General features: G+C 39.5%; 4 protein-coding genes across 4 annotated transcripts; 2 read left to right on the top strand and 2 right to left on the bottom strand.

Annotated features, from left to right (window-relative positions):
* Positions 1-943: 943 nt before the first annotated feature.
* Positions 944-6,378, bottom strand: LOC145433257 (uncharacterized). The gene is made up of 5 exons (XM_080310299.1): positions 6,335-6,378; positions 4,468-4,553; positions 4,213-4,343; positions 3,356-3,502; positions 944-1,173 (listed from the first exon to the last, which is right to left on the bottom strand). Exons 1-5 carry the CDS (start codon positions 6,361-6,363, stop codon positions 1,072-1,074), a joined length of 495 nt encoding a protein of 164 aa, XP_080166425.1. The 5' UTR covers positions 6,364-6,378; the 3' UTR covers positions 944-1,071.
* A 158-nt stretch (positions 6,379-6,536) lies between these two features.
* On the top strand, positions 6,537-10,018 carry LOC145433259 (uncharacterized). Its single transcript, XM_080310301.1, has 4 exons — positions 6,537-6,713; positions 7,124-7,245; positions 7,359-7,496; positions 9,855-10,018. Exons 1-4 carry the CDS (start codon positions 6,653-6,655, stop codon positions 9,945-9,947), a joined length of 414 nt encoding a protein of 137 aa, XP_080166427.1. The 5' UTR covers positions 6,537-6,652; the 3' UTR covers positions 9,948-10,018.
* A 2,640-nt stretch (positions 10,019-12,658) lies between these two features.
* LOC145433260 (colipase-like) lies at positions 12,659-13,543 on the top strand. The gene is made up of 3 exons (XM_080310302.1): positions 12,659-12,793; positions 13,147-13,269; positions 13,333-13,543. Exons 1-3 carry the CDS (start codon positions 12,716-12,718, stop codon positions 13,429-13,431), a joined length of 300 nt encoding a protein of 99 aa, XP_080166428.1. The 5' UTR covers positions 12,659-12,715; the 3' UTR covers positions 13,432-13,543.
* Positions 13,544-17,914: 4,371 nt separating this feature from the next.
* On the bottom strand, positions 17,915-27,667 carry LOC145433258 (uncharacterized). The gene is made up of 4 exons (XM_080310300.1): positions 27,509-27,667; positions 25,048-25,270; positions 20,297-20,431; positions 17,915-18,087 (listed from the first exon to the last, which is right to left on the bottom strand). The coding sequence occupies exons 1-4, from the start codon at positions 27,524-27,526 to the stop codon at positions 18,020-18,022; spliced, it is 444 nt and encodes a 147-aa protein (XP_080166426.1). The 5' UTR covers positions 27,527-27,667; the 3' UTR covers positions 17,915-18,019.
* Between the last annotated feature and the right edge of the window lie 270 nt (positions 27,668-27,937).

Here is a 27,937-nt window from a genome sequence, read left to right on the forward strand (position 1 = left end):
TAGATCGCTATTAAGGCGTAAGCTTATATTCCCTTGCAAGTACTCGTCGAAATTGTTGGCAAAGCGACAGAAGATATTGATGTTATGGGATTATTATATCATTTGATTGCTCCAGATGATACATTTGGCGACATTATGTAGGCTACTTCACCATTGTGGCATAATGTGGCCCGAGTTGTTGCTATACGTATCGCGTACAGTACATTAACATATCAATTCACAGAAATGTAGGGTTGGAATTAGCAATATGGCGTCACGTGACGTCATGAGGTTCACGTTCGCGTTCACACAGAACCTTTCCAAAAGGTTCGCGTTCACGCGAACCTGAACCTTTCAGAGGTTCACACCATCCCTATTGTTTACTATTGTCACCTCATTTGCATATACAATCTACATTCGCTGACTGAAGAAGATGCCCGACTCGCTTCATACATAGTTTATAACTCAATGGTGTTGGAAACGTAACATCAGTATTAGAGCTTCCTGTATTCATTTCGCTACCAGCTGACGCCGCTCTGCAATCGATCACCACATTCTTCGATTAGATGACACCGATTTCGTCTGAGCGCAGCATTTCGTTATGCGGAATCCTTGGACCTTCAAACGAGTTGCATATATACCCTGTCGTAACGAAGATTCATGACGAAACTCTTGAAATCCCTACTCATTTGATTGCGAGGATGTCATACAACACATCATATCTCATCTGACATTATGCGAGCGCACTTCTAATATATAGGCTAGTGCTACTGTTGTGACTTGTGAGTCAGCCATTGCTCAATGGAATTCCATTTAATGCTCATGAGCGTCTACTAGTGACGGTTATACCATGTGATGTTGGAACGTACTGAAATATCCGTTTGCGCACTGCGCTTGTTTTGAATTCGAATTGTTGCGCTGCATATTCCAAGGAACATCTCTAGCAAATACAAAGACTCGCCCATTCGCTGCAACATTTATTGCATGTTCAAAACGTTTTCTCCATTCAATTACGATATCAAATCAATATTGATGATGCATTTTCTCTATTTCAGTTTGATCGTGCGCAGCGATATACATCTTGCCTTATATTTACTTAAATAGCAAGGCATCTCGACTGCTGTCAACGCTAGCTTCAGTGAACGCAGCAGTGTTGCAAAGATCTCCTTGGCAGCAATAATGGCACACATGTTCCTGAAAACAAATTGGATCCATGTAATAAAGTACACATGGTTATAATAAGAGCCCGACCGATATCGGATATTAGAGGCGATACTGATAAAATCGATAACTAGCACCCTCTGATAACTCCGATATATTCAGCCGATATTAAAAATATATGGCATCTAGCTTAAGGCACATTTCCCAAACTTCAGAGAAATTATTTGAACAGCTTTACAGTCATTGCTCTGTTTGGAAATAAACCAGAAAAGCTTCTTCTGGATAGCTGTTATCAGCGGTCGGATTGAACCGACGCGCACCTGTTCTATAGAACCGTGTCACGAGATTTTATGAGGTAAGCGAACCGACAAGCATACTGTCGATGATAAAAATATTAATATACTGATACTGACTTTATGTAACAGCAGAAGGAGCCGGTTAAAATATGACTCATGTGATTAAACCATACAATTAAAATAATTTTGAATCCCACTACTGCCAGAGATCTATAAGAAATATTTCAATACTGCCAGTCTCCAAGGCGCTGAATATAGTTCTACGATTTCCTACTATACCATACTGTGATGTCACGAAAATATACCTAGCCTATACCGATATTATTTTCAAAGTACGATATCGACTCGATAATATCGGCGAACCGATAATAAAGCGATCGGTTTCTAGTTATAATCATTACATCCCTTCCCCAATCCACGAGTCTTATACCGATTTTCATTCTGGCCAAAATTAAAATCATGGTCACCACAGGCGAAAAGTAAGTTTTGAATTATCGGTTTGCGTTTTGCCCTGATATCAACTCTTTATAATTAAACTGGTCGTTACACACGTAATTACAGCAATCAAAGCTAACAGCCTATATGCAAGGGAATTAGGCAATTTGACACGTTATGCGTTACGAAAAAGCCTGATCGTAAAAAGCTTTGTCGTGGCCGAAAGGGAATACATCACCTGTGAAGACATCAGAATTTGCTACGAGCTGCTATGTGTTGTGTTATGCGCAATAAAGGTAGCATTAAAGTGAAACTGCGCCATCAACATTACCGTCTGGTAATCCTTCATATTTCGTTAGACTACTCATTGTTGGCGAGATATGGTTATATGAATAATGCACAATCCAATGACTTCCTTGTCATTGTAGATCATATTCATATCGCTACCTCCGAATCAGTTCTTTTTGACAATCGGTCATATGTTTTTTCATTCTTTCCGGTTTTATAATATCGAAACAAACTTTGCTGTAGTTGAGTATTGATGGTGTTTCGAAATTTTTTCATTTCCATGTAGGCCGACATTCCTATTTGTGACTCCTGATCTATTCAATTATATATTGAAGTTTTGTACGTCCAATTAGCTCTTTAATTGATTCCTGATTTGTTGACTTGTAGCACGCCCCCCTATCGCGTAAGGCGTTTTAGACACAGCATATGCTGCTCCTAGTAATGATCCAACCATTGTACATTGCGCCAATACATTACAATAGAGTTGAAATAATATAATTACTGCGATCCTTTACTGCAATGATAGGAAATCGAGTGATTATATTAAGTTAGAAGAAGAGAAAATGGTGTTGGATGTCTGACGATTTTAGGTCTGACGTCATCAGGTTTTATGATGTGGAATTGATTACAAATCACCAATAAATCAAATTTACTTCGAGATCACTGTCATATTAAAATATTTATGCCATATATGTCATGTATTGTATACGTTGTATAAATCTGAGCAATTTCGGGATAGAGGAAAAAAGCAAGCGGACCACACCCATGGTCTGATGGTATCGAAGGTAAAATACTTGTTTCAACAGTTCATATTTTCGAAGTAGTTCGGCAGTATGGAAGGTGTTCAAGGAAACACAATTCATGAATGATGCTGGTCACAACTGATTGACAGCATCACATATACGTCGCATTTGTGTAGCATTGACATTCTGCGTTCTAGGCACTAATTAATTCTTCAACTAATAAGCTACTACTATACCACTACCACCACTATACTACAGTATGATCATTTCAATCACACGTCATAACTCATATCTCCATTGTGATCTTTAACGATTGGAAATATGCCACGATAGCAAGACGTCATAATATAACAGCGAAAACGTGTCAACATATAATTCACCGTGACATTACTTTATCGCTCATCACTTCGCAGCCTATGAACCAAAACATCATAACAAACTTATACGAATTACCATATCCGCGGATTGGGCTTTGGTGAATCTTTGACTGTAGCAAGTAACGGAGCTTTCTTGATTAGATTCACAAGCCGCAAGTTCCTTGCATTCACCATATACACGGATTCCGTCAGCAGATATTTCCACTTTCGATTGGCAGGAGTTCTAAAGCATTGAAAGTGCCTATGGGTTGATTCATAATATATAAAATTATTGGTATGTATGTTTGTTGCTTATATATGTCGTGGCGTACCCAATTTACACATATAAACCAGCATGTTGTAGGAGAAAAAAATAAAGGGAAGACGTGGATACTGTGGTCTCTTGCGTAGCCATGGGCGAAAGGGCGCCTTGCCCAATTTTCGACTTGGTCATGATGACTCCATCTGCTTTTATTACGTCACAAGGGATACGTTACGTGCTTTGTTAAAGAAATCATGCTGATCCGGCTCTGATTGAGTTACTAATCTGTATTATGCTTGTTAGTACTTACAATATAAATCGATGGAATTCGTTAAATCGATGAAAATTCTATTTGATCAAACTGATGCATTGCGCTTGTGTGACTATTTCGACTATATGCCACCTTTTTTTAGAATTCACCTCAATCACAACATTCTATTCTCCATAGTTACTCGAGCTATAACAAAATGTAGCCCAAAATGTAGTTTTCTTCTTTTTATCATGGTCATATCGCTATAATTTGCCTCATTGTTTTTTTTGACACGTTGCGGATAACAATGTCTCAACCATGGGTATAGCGTAATGCCCAACTTTACCATATGATAGAAATCCTTGTCGACGTCACAAGCCATTTTGTATTTCTAGGAGCCATATCTTAAGTTCGCTGCAAAATTATTGGCTACGATTCCAACCTCCAAGAAATGGCACTCTTTCATCTCCCCCTCAATGCTGTCATACGTTCCCCCCTCTCCGACAAAGCATGATCTACCCCTTGTTGGTTCGTCGGTGATGGGCGTCTCGGTCACGGTCTCGGTCTCGTTCCCTATGAAGCATTAAGCGAATTTACGCATCTTCAATCAATATCTAGTTTATGTTGGCTATGATAAGCAGATTGGTATCACGGCCATCGCTATAGTTACGTCGCCATACATTAGCAATACTTTTACCTTGTGCGAATGCTGCTCCGATAAGGCACAGGGCGATCATATACTTTAAAGCAGTCATGGTATTCGTATCAAGAGGTGTGATGCTCCTATAAGTATATTCTTAACGGAGATAAAACAGAAATGAAAGTCGTTAATTTCAACTGACTGCCGAAACCTTTACTTTTTGTTACGATTAACTACTTTAATGCTGTGACAAGTATGAGTCAACAACTCTCTCCACATGAACACCGGTGTAACGAACATACCTGTATTCTCTTATAACTAAACCTCCGGCCAATTTTACAGGGTTTGCACAACCCACTTCAGCTGATAATTTAGACTATTATGTCGATTACGGCGTACGTTGCTATTGTTGCACCGATTCAATCTGAGCGAATTAAATAAATTTCGTACGCTAAAATTTTATCCACTGGCCGCAGGGCAAGATAAAAAGTAGATATTCAAGTTCAATAGGAAATAATTTGACGGCGAGGTCACGAAATGCGAGGTAAACGAGCACAATATTTACTTTTTTACGTGTAATCTTCTGCATATCTCCCCATTATGCTGCTAGCTGCAATCCGTATTCCATTTGACATTCATAGCGTATATATAGCGTATATAATCAAATCACGCAAAAATAGTAATTAAACAGTAATTATTGTCTCGGAGCCTTTTATATAGATTTTTAAGCTACCCTCCAGAGTGGAATAGGAAATAATAGGATGATATCGAATCCAAGTCAATCTGCTATTATAGCTATTGTTTCTTATATACGTTATAGTTCGGGCATATTCGTCGAGTTTCTCATGCATTTTCACTTTTTCCCCACCAAAGATCTGATAAATGACCTTTCCGCTAATTCGCGTTTTTGTAAATTCTTGTTAATAATCGTGATGTAACGAGTTATTTTGAAAATATGATCAAGAAGATAGCATTGAAAATCTCACTGAATACAGTATATATCAGTCGTATGTGTAAGAATATTGAATATAATGTTTCTGAACCATCACTCCATTCATCATAGGGTTACATTTACAACAAACGGTGTTTTAAAACACTTTGTTTAAAATCGTTTTAAACAGTGTTTTTAAAAAAGGCCTTTAAAAAATGTGTTTTTTAAGCTGTAAAATTATGCCATAAGTGTGTCAATACTTTACAAAAAACGTGCGGTATGAGCCTGCGGACAATTACCACCCGATGTAGCCGACGTATAGCGATATGGGATGGTTGGAACCCTCAAAATAGTCGGTTCAACAGCAATAGTACATATATTTCGTCAAAGGAGCTATTTTTACCCAGTATTTTCAATTGTCAATGTCAATCCACTATGACGTCACAATTGAATATTCGTGACGTCCTGGCTTGAAAAACATACAAAACAATAAAAAACATGGCTCAGTGGATATACATTATACATATGCAATATGCATAATTGCATATACACGGCTTACAGCGAATACCTGGGATTTCAAGTGGGAAAATCTGCACAGACAACTGATATGTTACAAACAGGAAACCAAATCACACGTAACTATTGAATTTGAAGTTGGCGCCACATCTTAGAAGCCTATAACGAGTCGTCCTGTAATTCCGGTCGCTAACAATTGAAATCTAGAAGTGAAATGTGGAGATAACGAGGCCTGGAGGGTGCGATGGCGGAGATGAATGGCAATTGCGCTATCTGTAGGTGCGCATGATACGAGCGTGAAATCTCTGGTAATGCGGAGAGGGTGAGCTGAAATCGAAAACTCGAATTACTGGTTTAGCGAAGTCTCTTTCATGGTAGGTACAAATACTTCATCAGCTTGGAGTATATCGAGCAGTCGTCGTCAGTACTTCTGACCGAGGTGTCGCAGCATAGTGGCAATAAATAGAAACGTCTTACTTGTGTATGTCAATCTTCAACACGCACATAATATGGATGCGGGATTGTACTTTGTTAGCGATGGTGAATCTACGACGAGTCGATTTAGGAAGGATAAAGTAATGCGTTGATTATTTACAAAACATGGGTGATATGAAGTTGATTTACCGGTTCTTTTCGTATTTATATATATGTCTGGAACTCTGGCATATATGCTTCCCTTCTTATCTTTCATAAGATTGGCAGGATCAGATTGAATCGGATGTGCGTGTGATATATAATATTGTAATTAGTCGTTGTTCGTATACAGGTGTCACAGGGAACGTCGATAATAATACAATGAAGACAATTATAGTTTTTGTATCTCTCTTGGCTTGCGTATTCGCACAAGACGCGGACGGTAAGAAGCTGTCGCTTTTCTGACTTGTTAACGCAATGGTTTCTGAGAATCTGATTCCCATGACTATTTTCCGTGTAACAATTTCGCAACTGTTCGTTCGCAAGCAACTTTCAAAACTTTCAAACTTTCAAAAGCCGTAAACGAAAAGCTAACAAAAAAACGGGAAACTAGATTTTTCATGGGAATAATTACTACAGCAAATATTATGTAGTAAAGCTATATACAATACATACGTCGTTACGACTGCCTCGGTGTCTAGTAACAAATATATATGAAGTATCTGGTAAAAAAATGTAAGTCTGTTCTGTAAAAAGTCTGTAATTGCGACCAGCATCACTATAATACCCAGCAATAATAACTTGATAAAAATAAGTCGGGCATCACGGAATGTTCAATACTTCCATATTCAGAAGAGCCAGTAGGACCGAGTCCCACACCCACCAAGCTTCCGCAGTGCTTTTCCGGAGGACAGTTCTACAACGGAACTGCTCTCGTCGTCGAAGAACTCGAGGAGACGTGCTCTGAGAATCAGGTACACAGTTCTATATACTACGGTCCCTTGATATTATGCAGCTACGTCTTGCAGAAAAATGCCAGGGCCTAATATGCAGTCACTCAACTGTACCGCTATAAAATTGGTTTCAGAGAACCTGCCAGACCAAAGTAGAGGTCAGCCAAGACACGTACCGTATCTACAAGCAATGTCAAACCCCGGAAGCTTGCGAAAACAATCAAAGGAGCAATCCCCAACAATGTTATTCCGATGAGGCCGAAGAAAAGCAGGTAAACTTGTTTACAGCATCTAAACAGCTTACACGTAAATTCCTGATTTGGTGTTGCATACAACTTGTCCTTTGAATAGTCATGAACGAGTTTGTTGGCTATTTCGTTGCTTATATTAATTGATTCCAAACCCATCCGCGCATCATGTAATTATAGTCAGATGGTTAATTTGGTACCATTGTGTTGACTCCCATACGGCATTTAGTGACGGCTCTTATCGTCAAAATTAATTTTGGTTCTTCACGCTATATTCTATGCCACTTTCGAAAGTACATTTGTGGTGTAGCCCTGTATATGTCGCCGGAATTCGTGTTAGTCGAGGAAATTTTCTCCTTGAAACAGTTATTTATCCATGTCACAGCGAATAAATTGAATGATCTCGCTTCCCATGACATGCCGCCCTATTTCTTGTCGCTTTCTTTTTCCATACTATCTTCTTTACTTTCATTCAGTGTGCATGCCGCCTCTTTACATCGCCTAGGCCAAGGTGGGTGTCCGATTCCATAGACAACTCCTAGTCGCTTCGACATCTTCCTGTCTTTTCATTGTATCGCATTTTTTGAAGTGTATTGAACTGATAAAATTGCTAATAAACCAATGATGATGATGATGATGTCATCCGAAAATTTTGAAATTGTGTCCGGTTACAACACCAGATTTGTTGCAATTGGCCTGAAGTCCTCACGAAGCATATCACATGCCCTCTAGCGAAATAAGATTCGCGATAGAAATAGTCATTGTTTGCTCTTCGACATTACTTGCGTCAAAGATATTGACAGCCTCATGGGAATTAACACTTGGACAAAGTTACAAGATGTTGTACAAACGGAAATTCCATAGCCATTAACCTGAAGAATTAACGATGTTTTACACTGGTCCCCCAAATGAAAAAAAATGGGGGCAGAACACCTGAGAGCCCTTTCTGGGGTTTTCGAAGTTGCTGATTACGAATATCACATTAGTTTTGCCATATTGGCTCTTGTTCAGAAGATATTTATACCCCTAAAAAAGCCCAAAATTACTGTATTTACCCTTGAATATTTCACTAGATAGGAAGAAAATCGTAGTTTTTTTTCTAATTATATACTGCGCATAAATAGATAATTGACAATGAAGAACCCTCATGTCGTTCTGAGTCATTCTATCAATATTAACATGACCTGGTGCGAAATATTTGTTAGTCAAAAAAGCAATTTGTCAAGCCTAAAAATTGTACTTTTGCAAAACGGAAATGCATATTCTCCTGTGTCAATTGGTCATTCTACCAAGATTAAAGAGAAGTATAAAGCTATAAAATTTGTCCTTGAAAAGCGTAACTACAATGCTCATATGCGTCTCATTTCTTTTGACTTGTAAATGGATAATTTTCCTCTGAGTCAACGAAGTGGGTATAGCTAAAATAGCAATAGTATTCCTATCAAACGAGAAGCTTCCAATTTTATATTAGGAAGGAGTTCATTGGATGGAATTTATCCTAAGATTTAGTCAATAAAACTTTTTAGATAATCACAAAGCACCCAATTACAAACAATTGGTCCAAAAATTCGTATCTGTATATGGGAAACTTGGAACAAACAGAGCATAAAATTTCACTTCAAGTTCAGTCATCTTGATATATTTTCTGATGATCTTGTTGATTAGCAAGGGGAGAGGTTCCACAAAGACATCAAAACAACTAAAGAAATATATTAGGGCATATGAGATGAACATATTATGGCAGAACATTGCTGGGACCTTTCGAGAAACTGCACTAAATTGCTTACAGGCGAAAATCGTTCAAAAACAATTGTGCTTTAAAATAAACGAATAAATATTATTATCCAACTGATTATTTCAAATTTACAATAGGTGGTTGACGTACTACGGATTGAATTAATGCCACGTTAAACGAGTATCTAGGTAAATACTTATATACATGAATGGAGTTTATTTATGTACATGATATCCGTGAAAGACTATAACTATGGATAAATCTAGTATCCCTAAATATAGTGATGTTGCTGTATTTTGATTTAAGTCTTTTGTGTGTAAAAATAAGAAGTAGATTGAATTTCTAAACTTTATAGTACGACTGAACCAATTTTCTATCTAGCTATTACAGCGAAAATGGGAGATTTTGGTCAAAATAGCCCTATGGGTTATCTCCAAAACAAGAGCCAATTTGAACAAAACTAAGGTCATATTCGAAAGTAGTGACCTTTAGAACCCCCAAAACCACTCTTACTTTGTCTGCCTAGAAATATGTATTAACCAGTGTTGTGTATGGTAATTTTCATATACTCGATTTGTGAATTATGGTAGCTATCCGCAAGCGATAATGCCTCTCTAACCATAAGTCCCCATGTTTCGCATTTGTAGGAGAAAGTCTGCCATTACTGTTGCCAAGGCGACTTCTGCAACGACGGGAGTGGAATCGACATCAGCCTACCTGGAGCAGGCGAAGAGGCCTAGAATTCTCGAAATAGCTGTTCTCGAATCTGTCTCTTTGCTATAACGACATGAAAATAGTCGTTCTTTATGAATATACTCTTTCTTGACAAGTGTTTTTAGCATCCGGAATCATTGAGGTCAGCACCATGTCGTAGAACGTCAAGTTTAGCAGATGTCGAAGTTAGAAAGCCGCTGGATACCTCTGATGGGCATCAAACAATGAAATGTGTTTATGCAAAGTTACAACGTCGTTTACACAGTGACGCATATCACAAAAATAGGTTTGTGCTGAGAACACTCCATATGCTATTAGATACTACGGAGTGCAGATATATTTGAGGTCGGAGATCAATCCCTTGAACTGTACTTCGACTTCTATAGTCAGTGGAAACATGCTAGTTGTCTTTATATGACTGCTCGGAGTATATGAGCATTGAGCACTGAGCAGTCACGTACATGTAGCAAATGTATTGTAAAGTTGGATTTGGAAGGTTATACTACCGCACTATGCTATTGCTATGAATCGAGGTCGCCGTATTATTAGCGATTGTGACAAGTGGGTGAACTATTTATCGTAAAGGATACATGTCAGCTGGTATTGACAAATCGGGTCGAAATTCCACATCGAAAATCATAATATAGTTAAACAATGTGTACTAGACACTAGGGATTGTGCGAACTTGAGGTTCACGTTCGCGTTCTGTGAGTGAGCCTCGGAAATTTAGAGGTTCGCGTTCACAAGCGAACCTTGGTAGGCTCTGCACTGTGAACCCTTTCCATAGATCACCATTTTTGATGTCATTATAACATCTTTGGTTTAAATTCTTTGCATTTCAACTTCGCACCACTCAATGCATGGCGCTGACAGCATAAAAAATCAACACCAAACGAGCATGCATCTGGCCAATCTGAAAAATTTTACTTGCTTTCTTACAAAAGTTTGTCGAAATATCCAGCTTTCCGTTTGTGAATATTCAGTGACTCTCGGCTGTGAGCTTGACCCGTAATCAAATCACGCAACATCAAGAGCGAAATACACTACATGTAGGTAGTCAGCGAATGATGCTTATTCAACCAGTAACGATATCGTTGATATCGTTGTCTGATGTAAAAAAAATTAGCAGGCGTACGGGGTCAAACTTGATTTCATATATTAATTGTATCACAAACAACCAAATCCGTGCAATTGGGGTGTTGGCAACTGCTGTATTTAACTGGGTAATATCGGTAGCAAGTATAGAAAACCGTTTTACACCCTGCTCAATATCAACTTAGCAATACTCAGACGCCGAATACATTGTCCGACCTGACCTAAACAGTTAAGGCGTAAGTTTATATTCCCTTGCAAGTCCTCGTTGAAATTGTTGGCAAAGCGACGGAACATATTGATTTTATGGGATTATTATATCATTTGATTGACCCATTTGATACATTTTGCGACGTTAAAAACGCAAATATGTACTCCAGCATTGTGGCATTATGTAATATGCATGTGGCAATTGTGGCATGGTTGCGTCACAACAATACCAAGCTCACTTACAATGCAACATCCGAGGCTAAGTTTGGGGGATTCCACGACCAGAAAAAAAATTATATTTTCGCAATCAGTACCGCGTTAGCTTTCGATTGATACCCGTTTTATCAAATTTCGTGCTCGGCAAGTCGGTCAAAAATTACCGTCAAATCGCTTCAGCTTAATGGAAAGTGTGACGTAGCCCAATCTATGCGAATAGCGACCTGTTCAGACAATTCACTTTGGCAGTGCTTCTGAAACAATTTTGTGGTCGCGACTCGCGACCCAATTCCCGATTTCAAAATGTTCCGCCATCCACCTAAATTTAATAGCTGATTCGTAAATCAGTCAGCACCTTCGCTCAGACCAACTCACGACTTAATTGGGAAACCTATAATATTTAGAAAAGGTTCCGATTCGTGTGAGCGCGAACCTTCTTGAGAGGTTCTATATGTGAACGCGAACGTGAACACGAACTTATGACGTCATATAACTAATTCTAGCCATTGGATTTTGTGGCTTTAGCCTTCAATTAGCATTCATAGCCTTTCCATAAATAATTTTCTGCCCCGCTAAAAGCTTTTGGATTTTTATTCCCACTGTTTCGTGGGCTAGATTTATCACGTGAAATATAGTTTTAGCCTTTCCTGCATGCCTTACTATAGCATATTTGAAGAAGAACTATAACATTAAACTGTAAATGTGTCAATAACTCAGTAATACAGCATACAGTATCTGTTGAATCGTTCGATATCGAAATAGTGTACATACACAATGTTGAAAGTATAACTCTCGTATACGCTTTATGTGACCGCCGACCAGTGTCAACTACTGTACCATAGCGCAGCTACAATTCGTTTATACCGCATTATCTGCCTATATATATATGTGACGATGAAACGAAAAATTGTTTATCCGCTTAATCTGGACAAAGCCGTTTCTCCGCATAATTTGCTCAATAGTGGGCAAAACATGAGTGTCAAGATTGAGCGGAGTTGACAGTAAATCAATAATGTGAGTGTAACACGCTAAAAAAGTGATGCAATTTTTACGGCCTATACAGTAGTCAAAATATTTTCCACTCTTGTAATGGCGTCGGTAGTAGGCCTATCCCTTTTTAAATAGGTTCCTTGTGGTACGGAATTTGAATATTTCAACTTATATTACTGAATTTGTGTTCTGGAGATGTTCGATCTTATAGAGGAGAATTATGTACTGTGCCGAGTTATTACAAAACTAGTTCACTTCGATTTTTAGCCATACCTTTCCGATAGTTATGTTTTCGCGAGCTAAAACCTTACTTCTATTTCTTTGCCTTATTGCGACAAGCAAGGCTAACCTGATCTTCGGCTTGGTAAGTCTACATCATTGCTACTTTACTATTTGTTGTTGTTGTTGTTGTTGTTGTTTATTAACTCATATAATTGGCGCTTGCAACTCGTGGTTATTTGCGCCCACACAGTAAATTTCATAAACGCATAATGTCATGTCTTCATGAACTTCAGTCCTTTTTTCGGCTCATTTGCTGCCTCCTTTCACGAGTTCGGCTCTCTCTTTGTCTGGGCTTTTCAATGCGCTGTATTACAGCGGGATCGGCGATGAGGAGCCCAGATAAACCTCCGACACATAGAAACATGGCAGAGCCGAGACTCGAACCATCAACTATTTGTGTCGACGTATTACAAGACCTTTATTACCGTCACACAGGAAAATGGAGAGATTTGTCTGGAAGGAACTCAATGCTTATCTGGATGCTGTCACAAGGATAGTCTTGTAGACATATATCGCTGCGCGCCACTGTCCATTTCAGGAGCTCGCTGCGAGAAAGATGTGAGTCTTCGTTTCAGAAATATATTATTATCCGTCTTTTAATTCATATCTCCATATCAATAGGGCCTCTATGACACGTACAAGTACTGCCCATGCGAGCTAGGTTTGGAATGTCAAAAAGGGGACGACCGAGAGTTATACTGCCACGAGACAAACCACTGAATTTTGAAGAAATGGATGGTGCTTTCCTGATTCCCGTCAAAACTATGATCAATGAAATTCATGCTCCTCTGCGTATATAGCTTATGAGCCAAATCAAATCAGATGAATCTTAGTGCGTGTACTTCTGAGTCTCGGCTTTTGGGGTAGGCAGTATTCATTTGCCAGGGCCCGTGTAATGCTGTGACAGTGCAGGACCGCCTATTCGCACCTTTGCCGATAGAACCATTTCCATAGCACATTGCGTGTGAGTTATCTTTCTCGTAAATTATGCGAATTTTTGGGAGTTGCTGTGTTGCTAGGAGCCTGTACCCTTGTTTTTTTTCACTACGTGTTGTGACGCAATTTCGTAGAGCATTGCCTACACATGTTAGTATAAATTTTCTCAAGAAATAAATACGATTAATTATGTTTTTTTTATATCGATTTCTTGATGAGGTCAAACTTTCGTACGAATTTCTTACACATTCAACCATTTCCTATATTTGTGAAGTAATACAACCGATCCATTGATTTTGCCCCGCTACAGATTAACCGATGAAAAGGTAATGGAAATTGCGAATAACCACGTGTTCACTTTGAGGAAACATCGTATGCTTCGCACCCAGGAAAGAATCATTCATCCTTTCACATGAGAGTTCAATTCACGCGGCCGGCAGTATACTCAAAAAAGCTTCTCCATCCCAAATTTAAATTCAAACTTATTGCCGAAACCGATGGGAGTGACAAAAACTATAATGTATTTGTGCAGTCCAGTATCATTATTTTCAGTGCATCGAATAGGCTTCGTTATATATTTTGTCCCTTCCAGGTTGCCTCCGGCTGTTGGCCGAGGTAAGATTATTTACAGGCTTAAATTATTGCCTTTTATAGCAAATTTTAAATACAGAATAATTATGCCTGCTGTTACTGACCAAATATACTGTAGCTACATCTAATCGCTTGCTTGAACTGTCCCGCACTCACGTCACGAAGACAAGTTGACATGTGACATCACATTCAAGAAGTCAAAAGCGTCTAAACTCGCGTGCTTTTCGAAATTATGCACCGATAGTTACGTATGGGATGGGAAACATCGAATCACTGGTCACTAGGGTTGTCCAAAATTTAGAAAATATAAAAAATGCTCCGTTGTAGTGTCTCATTCTACAGATTATTGATAAAAAAAAACAATGAGCCTGAAGGTATAGCTCACAGAAAAGTCGTTAAGATTTCGGGTAATGCGTTTTAAAGTATAGCTGCCGAAAAATTGGCGTGCCACCGACCATAGAACGGCGAGAAGACTAGTAATCACGAAACCACGGCTCTTGATTGGCTAATCGGCTATGCTTCAATGATCACAACAGCATCTGCTTGCTGATTAGGTGTTCATGTTCAAGGTAGGGTTACTATACGTCCTTCTTTAGCAGGATTTCTCCTCCTTTTTGAGGTTTTTGAAAATGTCCTCCGGAATTCTAAGTTTTGAAATTTTGAATAAGTGTCCTCCTTTCCCGATTCCAAAATATGGTAACCCCAGTTCATGGAGTCTGCTACCGGAGGTCATTCTGAAAGCTAATGATAGGTAGATTGTCAGATCTTGATTTAAGAATATTGCAGGGCATATTGAGAGAGAGAGAGAGAGAGAGAGAGAGAGAGAGAGAGAGAGAGAGAGAATCTTTATTCGTATATATTACACATCAACATTACACTACAAAAATGTAACAGTGAAATGCGACATGCAAGGTAGACGGAAGGCTCGATATGACAAAGTCTTCAGAGCCGAGCCACCCAGGACAGGAGCAATTTTCACAGTTAATAACTAATAAACAAACAAAAAAATAAAATAAAAATTAACTAACGAACGAAAAGAAAAATAAGACAGTATCATGGACCAATTCGAAATACAATGAGTTACGAAATACATGACGAACAAACAACAGATGCTTCACAAAAGCTTCTAAGCATGACCGCTTTATTGTGAGGGAAACCACTGTAGCCTGCATGCCTTGATTTCGTCGAGGGAAAGCAAAGAAAGCATAAGCTATGGTTACCATGTTTCTGTGACTCAAATTCCGGACACTCTTTAGCGCCCACTATAGTAGGGTTGCCATACGTCCGGAATTTCCCGGACATGTCCGGAATTTCACTGAAAAATCAGCGTCCGGGAGGAATTTCTAAAATATGCCCAAATGTCCGGAATTTTGAAGGCTTGAAGCAGGCTCAAAAGTTTTTCGTAAATCAACATAAACAATAATATTTTCAAGCAGATTTATCCTATACAAAATCGCTATTCGCGCCGCGCGAGAGTTAATGCAACGTATACTGATATTGGTATGGGCACCAGGCACCACCCTCTCCAAAAATACAATCAAAAGTAATATAAATAACCATTATTTACTGAAATAAGTCTGATTGTAATCGCAATTATAAACTAACGGTATATTCCTAGAGTTGGTTAAGGCCGATTGGATGCTTTAATCACAGACAGTGGTTCCAAATTTTGGGGTCGTTCGCCTTTATCTGGGGATCGCGATGATGTTGGACGTAATCAGCTTCCTAGGCCGTGAGTATAAGTTTGGGCAAGCTGATTTTTTTAGTATTCAGCTTATCAAGTTTTGAAGTTTGCCACGGATCATTTACAAGTGGGAAATGAGGTCACGACCATAGAAGGTTGGAAATCCCAGTGCATTTTATAGTAGCCTAATATATGGAAGAATCAATATTATTGACAGAATTTATACAAAAAATTTAATTGTCAAATGCATATAGTAAGTGCCCAACAAGTTACATCGACTACCCTATTGTGGGCCCAAGATCAGTGCTTTTTGGGGCGGAGGGGGGGGGGGGAGAATTTCGGACCTGATTAAAACACATACAGATAGTCCACCGACCTAAAAGTACAGCCGGGCTGCCAAACACAATCCTGACAGACCAGACACGACCCGCCAGATGATTTCATCCGGCCCGTGGAGGAATCTATTGCAGACCCATGCAAGTAGCAATCACCAGAGCTCACATTACAGATGGCCCAATTCATTACCGTGTTCCACTCCATTCCTGTATAATGTATACAGTCGATGGGCAATGCTTTGCGAGTGTGACGTCATTTTGACGGTCAATGAGTTATACCTTCTTTCAAAATCCGCTAGTGGGCGCTAAAGAGTGTCCGGAATTTGCTTCACAAAAATATGGTAACCCTACACTATAGTGGATTTCAAAATGAGGTATATGAGCAGTTGAGCACATTGTCTGTCAATATGACGCCACCCAACAAAGCTTTGCTATCGACCAGAGGTGGTTAGTGGTCACGATCCTGTACAGGAGTGTGTGGCTGTGTGTTGTGTAACTAGGACCGAAACCACATTTTTTCAGCCCTCTCCCACCCAAATACAGGGAGCGTATTTGTACAACGTACATCGTTAAGTCATGTTCATGTCACACCGATAAGAATATTTATCAGCCTAATGCCGGTGCGCACCACGGAGCTTATAAACACCCCACATCCGGTGGTTTCCAACCTTTTATGGTCTCGACACCATCTCCAATTTGAAAATGTTCCATTGCCCCGATCAAAATTTGACGAGTTGATTACTATAAGAAGTCAACGCCTCTGCCTGGACTTATTCACCAGCTATTGTGGAAGCTGATTTCGTTCAACATCTTCGCGAACCCTAGACTAAAGGCAAACGACCCCACGTTTACAACAACTATCTCTGAATAAAGCATTTAAACGGCCTGAACCGTCTCTAGGAATATACCGTTCTCCTATAATTGCGATTACAATTAGACTTAATTCAGTAAATGAAGGTTATTCTTATACATTTTTTATTGCAGTTTTTGCGAGGTGGGTTGTCCCACTATTAAAATCAATACATTTGATGGTAAATCGCGCGCAGCGCGAAGAAAAATTTCATGTAGCATAAATCTTCCAAAATAATGTTATTATGTTGATTTATGAAAAAATTATGAGCCTGCATCAAACCTTAAAAATTCCGGACATTTGGGCATATTTTAGAAATTCCTCCCGGACGCAATTTGAACAGGGACATTCCGGACGTATGGCAACCCTAGTATAGGCGCTTATGCAAGTGGCGAACGAATTCCTCGTTTCAGAAGGGATCCATCATCAGTGAATACAAATATAGAGTTGAACAATGACTGTATATTTTGTGGGATCTTATTGGGCTCAGGTTGTAGTATATAATTGAAGTTTTGAATGCTCCAGGGATCGGCTGAATTAGCCGGGCGTGCTTGGCACTTATCAGATGCTTGCAGCAAATAGAATTCACTGGTACAAAGAAAAGATAGGAGGGTATCGAAACGACTTGGATGTAGTCTTTGGAACCATTTGTAAGGCCAATTCAGTGACTAACCAAATAGGTTTCGAATCAGTAATTCCTGATTTGTTAATCGTTATACATATCATTAATTATACGCAGTAAGTGTGCTGAACTATTGTCAACTCTTAGCCGGACAAACAACCTCACAACATTTCAGCACACTAATATACTGTTTGCCGGTTTCATTTATTCGTGCGAACAGTTCAGTTTCCGTCATAAGTTCACATTCATTCTAAAATCACCGGATATCCATTGCTCAAGACAAGTTTCTTCTATAATATCATAGCGAAGGATGCGGCCAAGAAAATCGCTAAGAAGTCTGCTTTGGTTGGTGTTGTACCTGGATGAAAGAAAGAAATTTTATAGACACAAAGAAATCGTGACATCTGCCTCAAATTGGTTGTTTCAGACGACGGTCTACAACAGTGTTGTTTGGCAATGATTTTTCACTACGAGCAAAGTGAGAAGCAGAGATTATGTTGTCGGACAGAGCCAAAAGTTGTATATTGGCTTTGTTATAAATTTGGATTACGCACACGACGTGTTCGTATAGGACTATAGGCTAATGCTGCGTGATCACGGTACATAAGTGTACACGAGGTAAATTGTGCGGTTAAATTGTACATGTACGTACAGTACAGGCTTCAAGGTAAACGCATGTCTGAATGTCTGTTTCACTTCATACAGCCTATGGTTTCACGCTTTACGTTCACGAGTAGATTTTATATTCTATATTCGAAGCAATGTTTCGCGGGACGTAAAATACCCAGGCTTGGGCCTAGCAGGTAGCTATATCAGCTATTCAGACTTAGATCGCCAGATGATTTTAGATTGTACAAATCATATTAGAATTAGAATTATAGCTACACATTTTTTCCAAATTAGACTTGAGTTGAAATTATAATAGCTACCTAGATTCTTAATCAAATTAGAATAAGGATTAAAGAATTCGCGAAAACTTGGCAATTGATTCAAGTTCAGTTTATAATAAACCAGAGCTCCTTCTCACAAGCGCACGAGAATGGCAAAATATCTATAGAGCAGGCTCGTTTCGCAGAAGGCCGTTCTCCTGTTGGATTTTAGGAAAACCGGAAATTTGATTAAAATCAAAATTGGAGCACAGCAAAATTTCATCAATTAGATTACATTTAAATTACCAGTATTTCGCTCTAATCAGTGTAATTAGTCAACTATACATATAATTATATAATTGTCCAAGTCTGAGCTCTATATCCTTGTTGATTACAAACTACAAACGCTTGATGAACGCTACAGAAGTCGAGACTCGTTCCGTACTATTATATCAAGATATCAATTCCGATCAGAGATATTCCAAACCCAACCGCTTGCCGATCAATCGATTGTTCAGCGATTTCCGTCATTTCATCACGATATCGCGATGCTACGAAAACGGAGAAAGAAGCTGAAAAAGTGGGTATCGAAATTGGGCCTGTGTCAACGGCCGATCAGGCCTGCGGTGTCGAATGACCGCGGACGTGGCGAAAACACAAAAATACAATCGACAGCAACAAGAATAACCGAGTTGCGAGATAGCGTAGTGGTAAAATACACAGCTGCAACACCAATGGGTTGTGGGTTCGAGTTCGACTCCAGAATTGTAGGTTTATCTAGGCTCCTACTCGCTATCTCATACGCGTATAAGCAGTGTCTTCGAAAAGCCTAGAAGTGGGCCGTGCTACGTCGGCTAGTCAGCAGCTAAGGAATCAAAAATATGGAATGTCGGCCTGGTGTAAATGACCATTGTAGTCCACAACCACCATGAATACCATAAACAAATACAACAACAACAACAACAGAAAGGACCGAGAGCATAGCAGCAGAGAGCAACGAAGTGCAATGATATGATTTTTCGAACCCATGTTGATATTGATTCAGTAGCGAAATTATCGGCAGAGGCGGTCAAAGTCGTCAGGATCGCTAGTCAAGTAGAGGTAGAAATTATGCAACAAATTTCCATTCCATTACAATTCCGATAATCTAATTCTAATCTAATTTGTGAAATGTTTTTGTCTTGCACTAATCTTTATTCTAATCTAATTTCTTGTTTTTCAGAAAATGCTATAGTAGAGCAGTAGAGATGTGTAGTGCGCAACGGGCCAGACATTTGCGATCCCCATGCTTAAACTCTGATTTTATATAATATTAACTGAATAAGTGGATTCAATTTCCAAGTTTTCGTAAATTCAGTAATTCTAATTCTAATCTAATTTGGAAAAACACTGTGCAGCTATAATTCTTATTCTAATCCAATTTGGAATACACTGTATAGATATAATTCTTATTCTAATCTAATTTGAAAAAAAAACGTGTCTAATATTTATAACTCTAATTCGAATCGAATTTGGAAAAAGAAACTGTGTATCCAATATCTATGATTCTAATTCGAATCTAAGTTAGAAAAGCTAAAAATTTTCTAGTTGTCAAAGTATGCGCCACACGCATTCTCCGCGGCCCTCATACAGCTCCCGATCACGCCGTATGAAAGCGGTACCTTCCGAGCTGGAAATTCGTAACAGTTATACGCTCACCGCCATTGCCGTCCGTGACGTCTTCAGGCTCTTCCGCTGCGGTTGTGCTTTCGGGCTTGGTATCTTCGATGTCGTCGTCTTCGGAGAAGCTGTTGTCCCCCACGTCGACCTCCTCGGTATCAGGGTCGTCAGGATCTAGAATGCGTACCTACTACCTGAGTTCAAACTCATAACTAGAGAGAGAGAGGTTTCTTCGTCAACCGGGATAACAGATCAAGTAGGCAAAAAATGCACAAATCAAAAATCACGACACAATAATATTAACGTGTAACTGACTATATAACGGTATTTAGACGGGTGCCGGCGATATGATCCTTAAGAGCCACGTGTCAAGCCGTCACCCTGAAGAGAGAGAGAAATATGATATTTTTTTCGCCTGCACCATCGAGACGCTTTGACGACCGAGTTGCGATACGGCCGTGAGGTCATCTAGTCCAGTGGTTCTCAACCGCCGGTCCGCGACGACTTTCCAACCGGTCCGCGAGGTATTTTGCAATTTTATAACAAAATTTCAAGATGCAATATGTTGAAGGCTTGTCCATTGATAAAATAAAATAAACGTCAAATATCAAATTTTAAACTCATCCAGAACGTCGTGAAGTAACATATTAGGTCTGGGAGCATGTCCAATTTGACTTGAAGTTCAACCCGTGTCATTTGACGAAATATGAGCGGCAAGGACTCATACGAGCTGACTCACTCATCCGCGCAGTTTGCGCGATCATTCGTTATCGATTCATTCCTTTTGTGAAGGGACGCACCATCACATAATGAAGTTCAGGCAAACATAGGAATCCGGAAAATGTGCGATAAACTCACCGGTGGGATAACCTTGAATGAAAATGACTGCCCTTTATTTACCGATAACTTCGATATATATATAGGCTCCATAATGGCTTGCTCCTAATCTCACTGTCCTGGTAATATGTGCTCATCAGCACAAACCACAAAGCCCAGAGTAAAATTATTTGCCGGTGAAGAAATACCAATTTGGAACCGTGTGCGTCCTTTGGTTTAGTACGCTTGGGCGATTTCAATATCCAGTCACAATATAACAGACAGTAGGTGACGAAATATTGACATACAATGAAGTAATAATTATTCCAACAGGCCCGCCCGAATATGTTTAAATATTATCTATTACGTGCCGTAAATTTTCCAACACTACACCTCAATCAACTCTAATATAATAGTTCTGATAGTATACAAATTTACAGCAATATATATGCAATCAACAATTTTATTGACAGATTCAGTCATGAATTGCCTATAGAAAACTATCTGCATATACTCAGTAGATTGAATGTGTTCGCAAGTCCTGGCGAAAACAACCACCCAACTGTGGGTTCTTGGGGTGATACCTCCTACCTAGATGTTTGGTTTATCGCTTTGTGTGGGCCAAGACTACCGTTTTGAGCAATTAGGCTGACGGTCGGCCCTGATATTGTGGATGGCCAGGTATAGCTGTAGTCAGGTGTTTTCGTGCGGCGCAATGTATTCTTAGCAGAGATCATATGAACCTCAGATCGGTTCGGTTCTTGTGAACGCGAATCTTTTTGAAAAGTTCTGTGTGAACGTGATCGTGTACTTATGACGCTACGTGACGCCAAATTGCAAATTCCGACCTCACATATTTCAGTGAAGTGATATACTAATGTACAGCGACGACTGAGGCCACAATATGCCACAATGCTGAAGTACATGCTGCCTTTTATTAAAGTCACCAAATTTATCATCTGGAGCAATCAATTGATATAAATCCAATATAATCAATATCTTCCATCGTTTTGCCAACAATTTCGACGAGGTCTTGCAAGGGAATACAAGCTTACGCCTTAACGATCTGTGCCAGACCGAACAATGTCTGACACGACTGACTATTGATATATTGATATTAAGCTAAGTGTAAAACGGGATGGTATACTTGCTTCCGATATTACTCCATGAACACTTGAACAGGTTATACAGTAGCCAACACTCCGATCGCACGGATTTGATTTTTATGATACAATAAACATATCAAATAATGATCGATCACATACCATACGCCTGTTAGATTTTTTATAGTAGACACTAGACAGCGATGTATTCTTCATATCAACTTCATTGATTGGTGGAATGAGAAGGATGATTCGCTGACTATCTACATGTAGCGTATTTCCATCTTGATGTTGTGTGACTGCGGGTTATGCTCAAAGTAGAGAGCCACTAAATATTCGCAAACGGAGAGGTGGATATTTCAAGCAAACTAGTGTATCAAAGAAAGTAAAATATTTGAGATTGGCGAGGTGCATGCTCGATTAGTGTTGATTTTTATATATTGCTAGCGTCATGCATGGTGGCTCGAAGTTGAAAAGTAAATAATTTCAACCAATGATGTTATGATGTGAAAATTTGTAATACGTGAAAAAGGTTCACAGCCCAGAACCTATACGAAGGTTCGTTTTTGAACGTGACCCTCTAAGTTTCCGAGGTTCACACACAGAACGAGAACGTCACATTCTCACCATCCCTAATTCAACCCTAACCCTAACCCTAACCCTATAGCCACAGTAACCGACGACTGGTGGTAATGAGAAATGAGCAAGGTAGCACGACAAGGTGCTTGGTTCGAGTCCGAAACGCTTGTTCTCTCGATATTGTCGAAGATATATAAATTTTCGAGTTAACGTGGTCGGTTCAATCCATGACCTTCGGCGCGAAAGTCTGTAAACGACTCTTGGCGCTAGCACGTTTATTTTGGCAGGGCAATTTTTCCTCGAGTCAGCAGACCCACTACGAAATAATCAGATGGATGCCATCCTGAACTGAACATCTTTATTTACGATCAAACCCCTCAAAATGTCTCTCTAGCATCATATACTTGCATAAAACAGCTGCATACCTCACGTTCTGAGTTGATTTAAATTTTTGAAAGTTCACCGGTCCGCCGAATATTTTTTGAAATTTTACCGGTCCGCGAGGTGAAAAAGGGTGAGAACCACTGATTTAGTCTGCACCCCCGTTTATTTTCTCTTCCATGCCATCCGTGTTTGCTGAGCGCCTAGCAGGATAGCTGCGGACACCAATTTTCTAGTCATTGGCACGATCCGGCCGGGAATCGAATCCACGACCTACCGAACGAGAAGCCGGACGCATAACCGTTACACTATCTCGCTCGGTGAAGAGCATATAATAAATAAGTATATACAATATACATACACCAGTGCTTACTATTTACGGTGGTTTGTAAGAAAACGGAAAAAGAAAAACAACAACAAAGAACACAGGTGATAACTTGATGCAATATAGTGGATCCGATCCGATTAGTATTTACAAAAGCAAGTCAAGTAACTCCGCCTTAAATGACGGAAAACTCACACTTTTCAGTCGCAGGGGCAATTTATTCCACACATCAATTCCAGCACGTTTCAAGGGGGGTAAAGCATTGTCGGAATTCGACATAAATAAGTTAAGAGAGCTCTTAGATCGAGTACCATAGCTGTGTATATATGCATGCGGTATTCAAAGTAGTTAGCAAGTGAATCTGGAATATGTCGTTTGTTAAACTTATATACATGAACTTTGCTAATTCAAATATATATATATATGTCCTCAACTTTGAGAATGCGAAGTTTCTTATAATATGGAGATAAGCCATGATAGATGGTCAGTCCAGCAATGGCCCGAATGGCTTTATTCTGCAGTACTTGTGGGGGTTTCAAATTAGTTTGGGTTGCAGATCCCCACATAATATAGCCATATTGCAAATGATGGTGAACGATGGATAAATCAAGACTTCTAAGCAGAGGCCTAGGAAAAATTCTATTTAGTCGCTAGAGCATGACCGATTATATCGGTACGCCGATAATATCGAGGCGATACCACGCTTCGAATACCGGTAATATCGACCATTAGAGGCGAAAGACATCGGTGACCCACTATACACCCCTGGGATATATCTCCATTAAGATTGGTGTAAATATTGTTCATTTTTCCCCACTGAAATGGGTGTACAAGAAAGTGCCGTCTATCTGATTCACACCCACGCTCAGGTGGAAATTAGACAAATATACCTATGAATTTACAGTGTGTGACTATAGATATTAGACAACTAACCAACGGACAAATGCGCCACTCCCGTCGCCACGCTTGAATACCCAGAGAGGTTTACTCCTAAGCAACCTAATACCCGCACAATTGGTAGTTATATAGCTGACGACCCGAGCGCTCAAATTTAGTAAGAGTGGTCCAAATTGAAAGCTAGTTCCACTCTGATTTCGAAAATACAAATTAAAATCTACTCAGGGCAGTGGAACAAACCCGAAATACCCCTCAAAGTTTGTTCCTAACAATGGGAAAGCCGCAACACAATGACCATAACAAAGACAATTTGGCCAATTGTGTCCAGCGATTCTCCGAAACAATGCCCATTTTCAGACTTTGGGGGCTATTGCGAGGTGGTTCCATAGCATTGAAAATATTTTAATTTGTATTTTCGGAATCCCCACGACACTAGCTTTCAAATAAGACCAGTTCTATTACATTTTAGAGCTCGGGTCCCTATAGGATTGCCATTTATGCTGCTCTTAGATTGCTCAGAAGTAAATCTCCATGGGTATTCAAGCGTGGCGACGGAAGTGGCTCATTTGTCCGTTGGTAAGTTTTATAGTATGACCAAATAATAGGAATATTATGACTGCCATCAAAAGTTAGAATGCGCTGTTGGATTTTAGAAATAATTCGACTTTATCGTCATAGATATAGATTACCATCCGTGCTATCATCTGCAGCTGTTGTCTTTTCTACATCGTTTGCGTTAGTCGCTTCAAAGTCGTTCGCGTCAGTCGCTTCCACGTCGTTCACTTCAGTTCCTACGTCACCAGCCGTGGTCTCGTCTACGGACACAGCTTGAGATACCGCTGCACTGACTTCTTCTGGGTTCGGAGTTGGTGCCGAGCGAACTCTATTGGCGGTCGCGATAAGGACGAAAATCTGTCAACCATTTACAGAGAGTTGGCTGTCCGTTCGACTACAATACAGTAAGAACAGCTCAGATTGCATACTACTGACTAGGGTGACCTTATTTTGGAACCAGGAAACCGGGACACTTTTTTATCAAATCATAAAAGTTACTTTACCGAAAATGAAAACAGCTGATTTAGACATATCTACTGGAAATTTTGTTGCGTTGACTAAAAAAAGGTCATCACTCCATGGCTCGACTCCCGAATTACGGTACCCACTTCTCACCTATAGTTCTGTGGTGTTGACTAAAAATTAAAAAATTTCATTTTTGAGATTTGACTTCCGCGTAACCCGTCGTCTGTCTTTTAGGCCAAAATTTAACGTCTTTCGTGGTCTTTTTGGGACTAAAAAGGAGGACAAAAGCGAGGACTTTGGGGCGAAGGGAGGATATTTCTATTACTAGTACTATTACTATTACTACCCTATTACTGACGAGGCTGCGTGCCACTGACGAGTGCATTTCATTTCGCTGCATTCCGTTACTTTACTAGCACAGTGATTCTCAGCCTGTGGTACGCGAAGTCATTTCAGGTGATACGCACTACACAGTAAATGCATTTCTTCTAATAAAACGTCTTCATCGAACACATATAATTAAATACTTTGTGCTCCATTCGAGTCAGTGGAGAAAAATTGATTGCGCCATCACATTAACTTTTGCCTTGTTAGTGTGAGCTCTTAATAACCAGGTGCGGACCTATGAAGAATTTGCTAAAACGAGATTTTCTATTTATTTGCAAAATGGAACTCAAGATTTGAAAAAATGGACATAAGCTGGCCAACTTTGGTTCCACAGCGACGCTCTATACCAGTGGTTCCCAACGTTTTTTGGCTCATCGCTCCCTCTCATCAAGCTCGACGCAAATTTCTACTCTCCCTATTTTAAGAACCAGCGCTGGTGAATTGACTAAAAAAATGTCACTTTTCGACACGAGTACCGATAGACCCGCCTCCGCGAATAATCGTGGGAGTTTACCCTTTTTTAGTCAAATTTGTAGGCAGATCCAGAACAACCCGTTTTTCATGTGCATTTTGTGACGATTATAGTTAAATATTGCCGTTCTAACACGTTCACCCCCTTCGTGCGCTTTGGCTTTCGCTTACGCTTGCTTCAAGTGGAATTATAGAAAATGAGAGGTTTGAAAAAACGCAAAAAGACTAGGGTAATGCTAATGACTCAAAAAATTTTCCTACAGTTCTTACTTCTTATCAGAATTTCACTCATAAAAGTGAAGCAAACCTATCCAAAACTACCGTCCACTTTTCCCAATTGAAAATATGAAAAATAGGTAATTTTCCATAAAGAAGTCGAAGTACTTCAAATATAAGTAGTGCAAATATTCGTCTTGAAATAAACCTGATCAATAGCCCCCCTGACATTCGTCAGGGTAATCATCACCAACTGGAAGAGAATTGAAACGAACATTGTATATCAAGTCGTATCACCAAATATGAAAGTTCGATTACAATCGAGGAGTACAGATCACCCGATGTACTATATTTAATTACGTTGAGCTTAATTCATCTGTTCGTATTACCCGAATTTTACGATTACCCCTGACGAGTGGCAGCCGAAAATACCAGGGCTTTTAGTTATTTCAATATGAGTATATTATTCAATTTATTTCAGGAGACAGCGTTTTACAGCGAACGCATGTTCAGATTGTTCACAGTTCAATGTTCATACAGTGACAGAAGTCTCGTACTAAACAGCAGGGGCTCAATTTTATCAGAGTCAAAATGAATATACTCGAGCATCAAAACAAACAAAAAAAACAGTATCAACTCGAGTGTCTGCTGAGAGCGAGAACAATTCAATATGAGTCATCGGCTCAGCCAAGTTCTGATCATGCACCAAAGTTCCAGAAAATTCAAAGGATAACAGGGGAAACAACAAACATCACACAGCATTCACTGTACAATATGTCTCAAGTAATCCAAAAGTCATCATTTTCGACATGGGAGATACGGTACTTAAGTACCGTACTATAACCTAAACTGTACGAAACCATCCGCAAATTGACAATTTGTTTACCAGGACACAACTTGTAAAAATCTTGCATATATCCATAAAGTATATTAATAAGATCGCTATACCTGTCTGGGTCGAGCAAATGCGATACCGCCATGCCGGTATCACGTGCAGGTATAGATTTTGCATAATATCAAGCGATGCCGGTACGGTAAACAAGCGGTAAAACTTACTGTGATTGCAAGTTTCATATTCGTCTTGATGTTTGCTAATCTTATAGTAAAAATATGATGATCCTGCGCCTATAGTTGACACGGCAATGACAAGGTGTTGACTATTTTAGCCCGCAATTTTTTTCTTCTGAAAGACATTTTTGGATTGTTTATATGACAACCATCAATCACTCTTCATTTATTGGATAAACCGTAATTGCAGAATGGATGACGTAACAATCTCGCCTCTCTGCCATCACACGGGCGCTAATAGTGGCTACGTTAGGCTATATTTACAGGCCGTGTTATTTTTGGCATATGCCAAAACTGCCAAAAATAACTTATTTTTGGCATTTTTCGATTTTTATTTTTGGCAGTTTTGGCATCGTCCTCTAAATAGATAGTTTCAGCCTCGAATTAGTCACAAAAACGCTCTATTTGGGCTAGTTT

Source organism: Botryllus schlosseri, chromosome 2 (genome assembly GCF_051294905.1).
Source record: "Botryllus schlosseri isolate E-star chromosome 2, Bs_hap1, whole genome shotgun sequence".
Lineage (NCBI taxonomy): Eukaryota > Metazoa > Chordata > Ascidiacea > Stolidobranchia > Styelidae > Botryllus > Botryllus schlosseri.

Excerpts from the sequence above, each read along its gene's own strand:
- LOC145433257 (XM_080310299.1), bottom strand. The coding sequence starts at position 6,363 with ATGTGCGTGTTGAAGATTGACATACACAA. Across the intron at positions 4,554-6,334 it reads TTGAAGATTGACATACACAA|GAGCATCACACCTCTTGATA; the intron begins GTAAGACGTTTC and ends ATATACTTATAG. Across the intron at positions 3,503-4,212 it reads AAGAGTGCCATTTCTTGGAG|AACTCCTGCCAATCGAAAGT; the intron begins GTTGGAATCGTA and ends TCAATGCTTTAG.
- LOC145433259 (XM_080310301.1), top strand. The coding sequence starts at position 6,653 with ATGAAGACAATTATAGTTTTTGTATCTCTCTTGGCTTGCGTATTCGCA. Across the intron at positions 7,246-7,358 it reads AGACGTGCTCTGAGAATCAG|AGAACCTGCCAGACCAAAGT; the intron begins GTACACAGTTCT and ends AATTGGTTTCAG. Across the intron at positions 7,497-9,854 it reads ATGAGGCCGAAGAAAAGCAG|GAGAAAGTCTGCCATTACTG; the intron begins GTAAACTTGTTT and ends TCGCATTTGTAG.
- LOC145433260 (XM_080310302.1), top strand. The coding sequence starts at position 12,716 with ATGTTTTCGCGAGCTAAAACCTTACTTCTATTTCTTTGCCTTATTGCG. Across the intron at positions 12,794-13,146 it reads CTAACCTGATCTTCGGCTTG|GAAAATGGAGAGATTTGTCT; the intron begins GTAAGTCTACAT and ends ACCGTCACACAG. Across the intron at positions 13,270-13,332 it reads GAGCTCGCTGCGAGAAAGAT|GGCCTCTATGACACGTACAA; the intron begins GTGAGTCTTCGT and ends CCATATCAATAG.
- LOC145433258 (XM_080310300.1), bottom strand. Across the intron at positions 20,432-25,047 it reads TGCAGATGATAGCACGGATG|ATCCTGACGACCCTGATACC; the intron begins GTAATCTATATC and ends TACGCATTCTAG. Across the intron at positions 18,088-20,296 it reads CGTCACGGACGGCAATGGCG|GTACAACACCAACCAAAGCA; the intron begins GTGAGCGTATAA and ends TCTTTCATCCAG.